The sequence below is a fragment of the Hemibagrus wyckioides genome, linkage group LG11, assembly GCF_019097595.1.
Source record: "Hemibagrus wyckioides isolate EC202008001 linkage group LG11, SWU_Hwy_1.0, whole genome shotgun sequence".
In the NCBI taxonomy this organism is placed as follows: domain Eukaryota; kingdom Metazoa; phylum Chordata; class Actinopteri; order Siluriformes; family Bagridae; genus Hemibagrus; species Hemibagrus wyckioides.
In genome coordinates, this window is record NC_080720.1 from 28091800 (window position 1) to 28104379 (window position 12580).

General features: G+C 39.4%; 1 protein-coding gene across 1 annotated transcript in view; it reads left to right on the forward strand.

The window, feature by feature from the left end:
- The first annotated feature begins 4565 nt into the window (after positions 1–4565).
- The window catches only part of LOC131361611 (E3 ubiquitin-protein ligase SMURF2-like), a 61495-nt gene continuing 53480 nt past the window's right edge, over positions 4566–12580 (forward strand). The window contains exon 1 of the mRNA XM_058402944.1: positions 4566–5042. Within this exon, the coding sequence (XP_058258927.1) occupies positions 4991–5042 (52 nt within the window). The 5' untranslated portion in view covers positions 4566–4990. The remainder of the gene's footprint in view (positions 5043–12580) is intronic.

Genomic DNA, 12580 nt, shown 5'->3' on the forward strand with positions numbered 1-12580 from the left:
TATATATATACATATATATATATTATATATATATATATATATATATATATATATATATATATATATATATATATATATATATATATATATATACTAATATATATTTATTTTATTTTTATTTATCTATATTATATTTTATTTACTTTATTTTCTATTTTTATACTTTTAAGATACTCAAGTTTTACTTTTATCTTTATTTTTTATGGATCTCTTTCTCAAATACTTTTTATAAATGTTTACATGCCAGACAGTCGTGAAAAAACATTTCACTGCTTGTCGTACTGTGTGTGTATATGTATGTGACAAATAAAATTTGAAATTTGAATTTGAATTTGAATTTGAATTTGAATTTGAATTTGAATTTGAATTTGAATTTGAACATCAGTTACAGGCCATGAAGCTGGTGAGGTAAGAAACACTGCATCTGGTAGCTGCTTGTCATATCAAGTCTTCTATCATACTGCATTTGGGTCACCAAGGTTTATTAAATACAGTTTTAGGCCACTTTCTTTGGTTGGTTGGTTGCACAAGATGTTATTAACACAACATCTTTTGTTTTAAAACTTCCTTTTGTCTGAGATGATTCGGAATATCACATGGTGGTATGGTATGGTTGTTAATGCACAAAAGGCAGCTAGTACACCATTTCTCTCTCTATAATAATTAATAGTTAATAAACCACGCATCTGCTACAATCGTGACCTACGATTTTCATTTTATTAAAAAATCTAATAGTGGTAAATAATTGTATATATCTCAAAAATATTTTCTTACAGAATAATTTGATGCAGTATTTACTGGTTAAATAATTGAAAATTTTCCCAGAATGAACAAATGGATTTATCGCCTATGTCGGCAAAGTATCTTACACAAGTTGGTTAAAAAATGCGAAGTTGCAAAGTATTCGTTTCTAAAAATCATTTTTACATCTAAAGAAAGGTCGTAATCTTTCATTTCTGAATGTATAATTGTTATGGCTGTAGCTCTTAAGAAACTCTGTAGCTAAGCACAAACATTTGTAGCTCTGTAGCTTGGCACAAATATTTTGGGCTGATTTTGGGAACTAATTTCTCAGCGTAGGGTGGTCATATGCAAATAAAGTTTGCACCCATAGAAATTGTGTTTCGTGAAGGTGACCTCATTAGTATTCATGAGCCCAAAATAGTTCGCATTTGACCTCAATACACACGCGTGTCAGGCGTGATGCTCGGGAAAACGCAATACACAGGATGTTGCAAAATAAACACATGGCACTGGTAATTAAACGGGCAGACGGTCAAGAGCAATTTTTAATATTTATATCAAAATTTTTTATTAGCTTTCTAACCAACGTATTTGCATTCAATTTGAACCACAAATAATAATTTGATAGCAATTTTGGGACAGCTGGTATATGAAGTTATCGATTTTCACCCTGATTACTGAGGAGCAAAAAGCACTGATGGTGGTTGCTACTCTTTGCTCTATTTTGTACTCCTTTTTCCACCACCGCTCCTGTATATTATTTGTAGTGTATAATAAAAGGCCCTCTTTCAGCAGGACTGTTACAGTAAAATGTATTGTAACATTTAAAACCGTCATTATAAAAGATATTCTAAAAAGACAAGATTAAATATATGTATTTAACATAGTGTTTTACCCCAACAGGAAGTTGCTATCCAGTGAAAAACAGCCTCTTGTTTACTGGATCATGGAAGCAGGTCTGATCACTAAATTAGAGAGCTTCCACAATATCACCGGTGAGAAGACATAACAGTAAACATTTCAACAACATTCCTTACATACGTTTACCTTTTAAGGTGATGGCACGACATTCAGGGACACGGAGCCATTGATGCCCTGCCTGTCTGTTCCCAACTTGTTTCTGTTTACTGTAAGTACTTCTGTCTACTGGTAGATTAAATTTACACTTTTTCAGTTTTTCCTGAACACACTAGTGCATAGGTCTATGATTTCGGACGCACTGTGAAATTTGCATCAGTAGTTTTGCAAAGGTTTATGTAGCTAGCAAGGAATGGACGACTAACACGAACCTTTTCAAGAAATAAACGCATATGATAAACACATTTTGTACCACAGCACTGTTAAATTCTTAAATCTATTTGGTCAGGATGTCTGTGTTACTAGTGGAACCTGAGAACATTTGTAGATAATGCTCATTACTGAACACTTCCTTCTTGCTCGGTTGTAGACGAGTTACATCGTGATGGGAACAGAGAAGCAGAGTTCGGAACACCGGGGCGCTGGCTCAGTTCTCCAGCCAGCTGCACCACCCGAATAACTACATCCGGAAGGTGGCGGCATGGACGCTGTCCGATATCACAGCAGGGACAGAATCACAAATCCAGGAGGTGATTGACGCAGGCCTGCTGCTCCTACTGGTGGAGGTCCTGCAGAAGGTCAGACACGCTCAATGCAGGATATTAGCTGCTTTAACTTATAGCCTTATAGCTCTAGTGCCAAAATAAAGAAGCAAACATTTGCACGCCAAACATTTACGAAAAACAATTACTGTGTAAATTGTTGTTTTGTTTTTATCAGATTATTGCCTGAAAAGCTGATTAGATCATAGTGGGCTATGCTGTTATAGGAAAGTTATCCATGATGGCATGGTGTAAAACAGTTACCACTCTGAAGTAGAGAACAGTGCATCCCCAAAGTGTTTATCATCAAATGTTTCTTTTGTCACAGGGAGACTATAAGACCCAGAAAGAGGCTATGTGCACTGTCACCAACTACATCAGTGGGGGGGGCACTGCAGCAGGTCACCTACTTGGTTCAGTCTGGAGTGCTCAGCCCTCTCATGAACTTCCTGTCAGCCAATACCAGCAAAACCATCTTACTCATTCTGAATGCCATCAAGCACCAAGGTGAAGGAATTTAGTGCATTCTAGTTTCTGTGAAAGCCACATCAACCCTGGCTACACGCACGCAGAACTTCTATACAATCTATGTTGAACGCTGATGAATTCTGTCAAAACACTGAGGCATGACTTCTGACTGGCACACAACAGGAAAGATCACGAGTACGAATTGCAATGAGGCTATAGAGAGTGAAACTGGCTGTGCTCTCAGGAAGAGATGCGTGGCATGCTCACAACGACTCTAGACAACCATGGGCATTCATGCATGCAGAATCAGGTGGATAGTGATTTCCTCCGATTGTGTTATGCCACCCCTGATGTTACACGAGGAACAAGATGCAGTTGGTCATCTCGGAGGAAACATGTGATATCCTTCCTGATTAGTAGCTGGTGTGTGATAGGGAAGAGATGCCTAATGGGAGGGAATTGGCTATGAATAAAAAAAAACTCACATAAAACTATAAAATTAGGGCAAAACCTCATGTTGAAATAATTTTATTGTGTTACAGTGGTGGAAATTCCTATTCTGCTATGTGTAACATTTGCAGGCCTCATTAATCTATCTTCGTTCGAACAAATTTATTCCTTAATCGTTTTTAGTTGCATTTACACAAGAAATATAGAATTCATTAAAACCAAGTTTGTTCTAAAAACGCTCAGGCTCTTGGGTTTGTGTAACTTTACAGATGAGACTCGTTCATGTGACCCTTGACTGAGTTACTGCAGTGTTATGTAGAGATTACGGTGTCAGGTGTGTGGGTTCTGTGATTGTCAGTACATTTTTCTGCTGTGCTGACCTACAGGCTGCAGATGAGATGGGCGAGACGGAGGAGCTGTGTCTTATGATCGAGGAATGCGGAGGACTGGACAGGATCGAGGCACTCCAGACCCACAAGGACAAAATGATCTACAAAGCTACACTCAAAATCATAGAGAAATAGTTAAGTGTAAGTAAGTGTGCAGTGAAATACTGAACATATCTGTCTGTTCTCACCAGTTCAGACCATCAGTAGTTAGAGGTTTCTTTCTGCCTATACCTGATTATTTTGAAGCGCTGGTTTATGTTTAATCATATGCAAATCAGTTAGATTGTAATCTGAAGGCATCATGAAATTAATGTCATGGGTCTTGGACCCATGAAATGTACATAGGTTTATATATATATATATATATATGCTACAGCCAAAGACGGGGAATGAAAAGAAGTATGTAGTAACAGTTCATAATGTGCAAATATTACAGAATGGAAAGTGATCAATTTAACGTGTCTTTGGATTACATGAGCAGTAACAGTAACATGCTGAATTACAATGGAGTAAGTGAGTCTTATGGATATCTAAGCGATCCTGAATTTAAGAAGCCGTCTGTCAATTGCAATTGTCTAGAAAACATAATTGTAACTAATTGTTTTCCTCACAAAACATCATTTCTTTACACATGAAAAAAGAAACATTTTGGATGACAATGGGGCTGAGTAAATTATCTGTTCTGGAAGTGAACTTAGATGTAGACGCTGTTCCTCGGTTTGTCCACGCGATGTCGCTGTCGGTCATTTTGTAGGCAGAAACGGGGTGTGACCTAAATGCCTCCGCGCTTCCTACACGCGCGCACTGTTTTAGTGTGCGACATAATGGCGTTCGGCTTCACACCCTAGTGCCCTACATGTCTATTTGGAATGCGGCCCCGGGTTAAATACATTTTGGCTGCCCACAACTTTCACTCCGAACGAAAATAAACTGGTTTGTCCAAGAACAGCGGTGATTTCCCATGGAGCGGGATTAAATAACACTTCCACAAGGTTTAGGGTTTCCAGGCTGCTCTTATTATTATTATTTATTATTATTTTAAGGGCATGTACATATTATGATGTGAGACGTGGATTTTGTAGGGGGGAAAAATTCGCTGGAAAGTTTGATTTGAATGTTTGGTGTTAAAAACCCATCCGGAGACAGTAATGCGGCGTCTTCAGTGGATTCACTCGCTGTTGTTGGAGTGTGAACGCTGATTAAAAAAAAAGAAAAAAGATACGGTTTCTTTTAGGAACACTTCTGTCGTTTTCTCTAGCCAGGTAAATAATTTAGTAGAGAATAACTCGGAATAAACGTCAAGCTGGAATTATAAAGGGAATGTCTAATCAAGGGGCGAGGAGAAATGGTCCAGTGAAACTGCGGCTCACAGGTAAGTCCATCAATCGTTCACATTTGTTCACGCTTTACACATTATTTACACCAGTTTATTTATGTTTATACGTGTCGTTTATTTTGTAAACTTTCTCTCCGGACGCTGAACACTACGACTCCAGCACGAAATATCGTGAAGCGTTCATATATGTTGATAGAGTTTCCAGAAATAACGCTTCGAGCCATTTAAGCAACTTTTTTAATCATGGATTTTAGTCATTTAACTTTTTAGCTAAGATTATTCATTATTCGTTTCATATCATCCTGAGACGGAGATAAGCATTACATCACTATTCTCAGTTTAGGTGTTGTTACGGCGTGCTACGTGGTATCCAGGGGCGTGGCCACGCGAGTGCCACTTTGGGGTGGCCGATGCCAACCCTGCCACTCTAATTGCCAGCCCAAAGTTTTTATTATTGGTCTGATTTTAATGGAGACTTTAATGAATCATGATTATCTCGATACTGTTGTGCTAGAGAGCCAGCTGCATGAGTGTTAGGAAACTGTGGAGCATCTGTAATACACACACACACACAAAAAAAATCTTATCTGAGACCTGCACTATATGGCCAAGATTTTGTGAACATCTTCAAACAGCTGGAAGCACACGGTTGTGTAGAGTTAAGATTTCCCTTCACTGGAACGTAAAGTCTCGGAGACGTTCCAGCATGACAATGCTCCTGTGCACAAAGTGAGGTCCTTAAAGCAAGCTTTGCCAAGGTTTGAAGTGTCCAAGCTCCAAGCCCTGATCTCTGTGAAGTTGAATGCCGACTACTACAACCCAGAACGCCTCATGTGACCCCCATTAATGCTTTTTATTCCCCCCATGAATTCTTGATTTTTCTGCCTAATTTAAGTCACTTCCTACCTTCCAAGCTAAAGGCAGTCAGCAATCAGACTGCCGGTCAGAGGGGTGGTGAGGAAAGTGATATCCGCCCGCTTCTGCACTTTCTAGTGGAAAACCTTCTCAAAAACAGTGGTTTATTAAAGCAGCAACAGAAGACTAACTTTTGGCTGTATAGTGTTAGTGCATATTAGCTGGTTAGGCGTTCTTGCCACTCTTTGGTACCCCATGTCTAAACTATTTAGATTCTGGCAGCTATGTTTCTCAAAATTTCCAGTGTTTAGCATTAAGATGATGATAGATGAGTGGTGCAGTAGGTGACAGCTTCAGGGTTCTGGCTTTGATCTCCTGAGCTCGTGCTCCTGTCCATGTGTCCATGTGTGTTCTCCCTGTGTCTCTATGGGCTTTCCAGGTCCTCTAGTGTCTGGCCAAATTCTTAAAACATGGTGGTAAATGGATTGTCCTGCTCTAACTTGCCGCTTGGTGAGAAAAAGTGAGCTGAATCTGTGTGTGTGTGATGGACTGGTGTCTCACTCAAGCTGTTTTCCCACCTCACAACCAGTGCGATAGACTACAGACCCACCGCCACTGTGACCAGTTACAGAAAAGTAATGTTTGCTTGAACAGGGTTGCAACGTTAAACTCAAGACGTTTTTGACCATTCTACAAAAAACAATGGCTCGTTTAATAAAAAAAAAAAAACCTAATATCCATTACCTCTTTTCCACTCTGTCATCTTCTATCCTTTTAAATATAGTTTTGTTTTGCTTTTGTTTTGTTTAGGTTTTGGCAGATGCTTTAATCCCAACCGATTTAGGAGAATCCACTAGAGTCTAGAGTTTTGTAAAAAGGCCAAACAGTTAGTCTGTTAGTTGTCAGTGCTGCGATTTAAACCGTCTGAGTGACCACTAGAGGCGTTTATCTTTCATATCTGATCACTCCATTTGTGAAATTTGTCTGTCAGCCATGCATCACGTTCTGCGCCATTGCAACTGAGTTAATAAGAGGTGAGAGATAACGCCATGAAGCAGCACAGCAGCTGTGAGGTCTTCTTGAAGCCCTTCTCTGTCTGCTTTCTTTGGCACGGGTCGATCTCCCGACACAAACACTAATGAATCATTAACTATAAATGTGTGTGTTCCTTTCTGAATCAGCCTGCTGCTAAATTCAGGGCTGCTGGAGGCTTCTTAAATGAGAAAGGAAACTACAGGGCAAGTATTGTGCCTTGTTTTCCATCAGCTTTAGCCAAAAGCCACCAACTGTCATTTTCTTATGACATCTTGAACAGAAACTATTTAACAGTAAGGATTTAAGAGCGTCGAAAAGTAGAACAAAGTTCAAGCACTCCTTTTTCCTTCCTTAAAACGGCCATATTTGCAGAGGTAATAGTGATTCGTCAGGCCAAAACATCTTGCTGGTTTTGCTCGGGTGTTAAAAGCAGCAACAGCTACAGCTGATTAGAGCCCAGTGTAACAGGAAGTGTAATAGGAAGCCTTTTCTGCTGACTGATCCGATCTAGGGTTATTATCTCTCTATCACCATACTATCCGTCACTTCAGTCTGTCTAGCCGAAAATGTACTGTATCTGTCTGGTTATCTGTCTGTATGTTGGTTATCTAAATTTCTTCTGTATCTGTTTATCTGCTTGTCTAGCTGGCATCTGTTTATCTCTCTGTTGCTCCGATTTTCTGTCTTGTCTATCTGACCAGCCATCTATTTATCCCCCTGCCTGTCTGTTAACCGTAATGTCCATGATTATCTGTTTCAGTATCTATATGTTTATCTGCCCGAGTGTGTGTCTGATTATGTGTAACTGTCTGCCATCTAAACATCTATACAGTATATCTTTTGTGATCCGTCCAATCATATCTATGTGATAAGTATCTGACTTTCTGTAAAGGTTCTTCTGCCCTCTTCATAATCCAGAGCCCTCAATCCTCAAGTGTCTGTCTATAGCGTCTGTCTGTCTGTCTGGCAAATGTCTTTCTCTCCATTTGTCATGACAATGCACAAAAACATGAATAAGTATTTCTTTCTTTCAGTCCAAAGCTGTGTCTGTGTGTTAGCACGAGAGTGTTAGCGAGAGAGTATTAGCGTCCTGCTTCCTCGAGGATCAGTAACCTTCTCTCGCACTGTGCTGCTGAAAAGCTTCTCTATGCCAAGTATCAATAGAGTGTGTGTGTGCTGATCAGGGTTTGTTGGTAGAGCTTGGCAGGCTCCACTCCCACTCCCACACAACACCCTCAAAGTCCAAAACACTTCCCTCACCTTTGATCACCATGTCCAACATCACCGATTTCAGTCCGTCAACAAATACCTGCTTTATATAGAATATAATATACTGTATAATACATATACTACCTTAAAGAAAATTTAAGCTAATCAAATGGCTTATTGACATGCTGTGGTGTTTTTACCGCATCATCAGATGGCCATATCATTTTATTTAATCGTTTGCAATTCAGCAGAAAGTTACATCAGATGAACTGTTCTGGTCTTCCTCATATTGTAATGCAGAAGATGCTTTTCTTTCAGGAAGTAATCTTACATTTATCAAATATTTCTCATAATGAGAGAAAAATATCAATTAATGTTAAAACCTTAAGAATTGTCAAACAAGTAATATCTTTTCTCATAGGAACGTTTTAGACGTTTTAACAAATTGCAGCATTTTAATGGATAGTTTTGATTCATTTTGAATGCTTTGCTTTTATTTATTTGATTTATTTTTATTTATTTTATTCACATACGCTCTAAATGTACATGCTTATGCCCTGTGCGTTTTCTCAGCCGCTGTATCGTGTTTTTGCACCATATTTCCATCACATTTTTCGACTCCTTTTATACAGTATATATTTTTTATGTTTACAGTAAAACGCAGACTTTTCCCATATCCTGTAATCAAATCTTGTTTCATTCGCCAGTGATTTGAGAAATCCGTGATGAGTTTAGGATTTCATGCAGCCCAACGATCTTATCTTCAAAATAAAGTGTTGTCTTTCCACTGATTGTAACCTTGAAAGACACCGAAGGTCGTGACCCGAAGGGTGAACAAGTAGATATCGGAGATCTACAGCATCTGTAGCCGAGACTAGATGCATGATGAAACATGCCGCTATATGTCACGACATTTCGATCAGTCATCACTTTCCTTTTTTTTTTTTTCTGTAGTCGTCTGAGGTGTGATCGTAATTTTACAAAGCGCTAGATTTAAAGACACCGACTCTCGGCTAGCTACAGCGTTCTTCTGCCATTTAAAGGAAGTGGAAAATCTCAGCGCTAGTTTTGTGTTCTCAGAAACAACCCGATTCCCTGCACTTTTTGTTTCATCATGTTTCCTCGCTGTATCTAGGCAAATTCATTTCCTGAGTGAAAGGGAAGGCTATTTGCCTGAGAAAGCTCGGTGCAGTTGCACTAGCTGCCAGAGGTCGCATACTCATTTCCATATTTGTGAGTTACTCCAAACATCCTCTATGTAATGTTTAATCCGTGGCAGGACAGTGACCCCAGTGTGTTCATGCATGTACACACACACACAAACACACACACACAAAAGGCTCTCATTTGGGTTTCTACATGTGTGTCCTACATCTCGCTTCCTCTTTCTATATTATTTTAAACATTTGTGTGCATAATAAAATGTAAAAATTGTGCATTCAACAAAGTGAGGTAGCTAAATATTACAAAAAAAGTTGATCTACCAATAGAAACAGTCGTTTCTAGAAGTCTGAAATTAGTAATATTATCTGTATAACAAATTATGTATGTTATATAATGACATTATTTAAAAAATTACACATTTGCCTTTATTTCAGATAGTTTCACTAGTTACACATTTTTATTATTTTATTTTTCTGTGATGAATCACAGTACTTTTCGTGCCATGCCGGTAAACAAATGTCTTGTGTAGCTAAATTACAAATGTTTGTGTTTGGATCCAAGGAAATAAAATTTTTGGATGAAAGTAAGAATATTGTCAGAAAAAAAGAGTTTGGATCCTGATGCCGCAGCCACCCGGGAGCCGAGGGAGTAAACCCGAGTGTGTTCTCTCAGTGGGAGGGACGTTATACGCTCTCTCTCCTGTCAGTCACAGTGATGCTAACCAATCACTTGTGTGTGTGTGTGTGGAAGAGGGCAGATTGCGCTTACCTCCAAGTGTCTTACCCTTGCCCTGTCACACAGCATGAGAAGCAGTTTGTAAAGGACATGCTAGCGTTTATCCTGATCGATTGGTGGTTGTTGTATTGGCAACAAATTGGGAGGAAGAACATGATATAACAAAACATCTTATGTCTAATAAAAATAAAGCACAAAAACATCTAGAAATGTGTTTAATAATGTAATATTGAATATTTTGCCTTTGCATTTGGGATATCCAGCTGGCTAAGAGGATAGATTTTTCACCCTCTTTGGACTAACAGGACTTGGATTGGCTGAGTGCTAATATCGTGTTTGGTGTAGTGGGGGTGATGGTCTGGTCATTTATATGTATCTAATACAGATACATTTGAATGTGAGTTGACAGATTTCTATTTATTTATTTTGTTTATTTTACTTATTTTATATACACTATATTGCCAAAAGTATTCGCTCACCTGCCTTGTCTCGCATATGAACTTAAGTGACATCCCATTCCTAATCCATAGGGTTCAATATGACGTCGGTCCACCCTTTGCAGCTATAACAGCTTCAACTCTTCTGGGAAGGCTGTCCACAAGGTTTAGGAGTGTGTTTATGGGAATTTTTGACCATTCTTCCAGAAGCGCATTTGTGAGGTCACACACTGATGTTGGACGAGAAGGCCTGGCTCTCAGTCTCCGCTCTAATTCATCCCAAAGGTGTTCTATAGGGTTGAGGTCACGACTCTGTGCAGGCCAGTCAAGTTCATCCACACCAGACTCTGTCATCCATGTCTTTATGGACCTTGCTTTGTGCACTGGTGCACAGTCATGTTGGAAGAGGAAGGGGCCAGCGCCAAACTGTTCCCACAAAGTTGGGAGCATGGAATTGTCCAAAATATCTTGGTATGCTGAAGCATTCAGAGTTCCTTTCACTGGAACTAAGGGACCAAGCCCAGCTCCTGAAAAACAACCCCACACCATAATCCCCCCTCCACCAAACTTTACACTTGGCACAATGCAGTCAGACAAGTACCGTTCTCCTGGCAACCGCCAAACCCAGACTCGTCCATCAGATTACCAGATGGAGAAGCGTGATTCGTCACTCCAGAGAACGCGTCTCCACTGCTCTAGAGTCCAGTGGCGGCGTGCTTTACACCACTGCATCCGACGCTTTGCATTGCACTTGGTGATGTACGGCTTGGATGCAGCTGCTCGGCCATGGAAACCCATTCCATGAAGCTCTCTGCGCACTGTTCTTGAGCTAATCTGAAGGCCACATGAAGTTTGGAGGTCTGTAGCGATTGACTCTGCAGAAAGTTGGTGACCTCTTCGCACTATGCGCCTCAGCATCCGCTGACCCCGCTCCGTCAGTTTACGTGGCCTACCACTTCGTGGCTGAGTTGCTGTCGTTCCCAAACACTTCCACGTTCTTATAATACAGCTGACAGTTGATTGTGGAATATTTAGGAGTGAGGAAATTTCACGACTGGATTTGCTGCACAGGTGGCATCCTATCACAGTTCCACGCTGGAATTCACTGAGCTCCTGAGAGCGACCCATTCTTTCACAAATGTTTGTAAAAACAGTCTGCATGCCTAGGTGCTTGATTTTATACACCTGTGGCCATGGAAGTGATTGGAACACCTGATTCTGATTATTTGGATGGGTGAGCGAATACTTTTGGCAATATAGTGTATATATATATATTACACTTATTATTTCTTACTAATGTTGTGTTGGCAACTGTTTTATTTTGTAAAATAAAAAAAAGAAAAGAAAAATATTTTGCCTTGAGCCACAGACTGTTTCTGTCTGCAAACACTCTGCAAAAAAAGTTTGCATTCGGATACACAGAAGAAACTGAAATTGAACTCCTCCTATAGAAACTGACAGTTTCAATGAACTTCTCTTCACACAAAAGCAGTACGGTTTTCAAGTTGCCGGTTGCTCAGGAAGCTGTGCTCTGCCTCGTTTCAAAGCCTTGTCCTTCACTACTGAAAAGAAAAACATTTCCACTTGACCGAGGTGTAAAAATTGGCGCGTGGATAAAGATGGTATAAAGAGTGACGTAAAGTCCTCTTTGGAATAAATGATGCCTGAGCGAGCGTCTATTCCAGTCTCTCCATGACTGCATGTGTTTGGCTAGCGCCCTTTCGATGATGTCATCGTGTCGCTTTTTCACAAGATGTTACAGCAGTTGACAGGAACACACAACAATTACTTTTGCTGACTTTTCGGGAAATTGGCTTCCAATTTGCAAAAATTTAAGCAATAACATTCCTCATGCTTTCCTTTGCACTGACTTTCAGATTTGCATTTCAGATTATTTATTTATTTATTTATTTATTTATTTATTTATTTATTTATTTATTTATTTATTTATTAACCAGCATGCCCTGTTTTTGTTTTTATTACTCATCTCTCTTTCTCTCATTAAGTGACATTTGTACGCACATCCTAAACAAAAAGACGCCTGTTTTTGTTACGAAAATAATCCGTAAGCTTGTTATCCACACGTGTGCTGTAAAACCCGTTTTTCATTTCTGTATCTCACTTCTTCTTTTTTTTTCT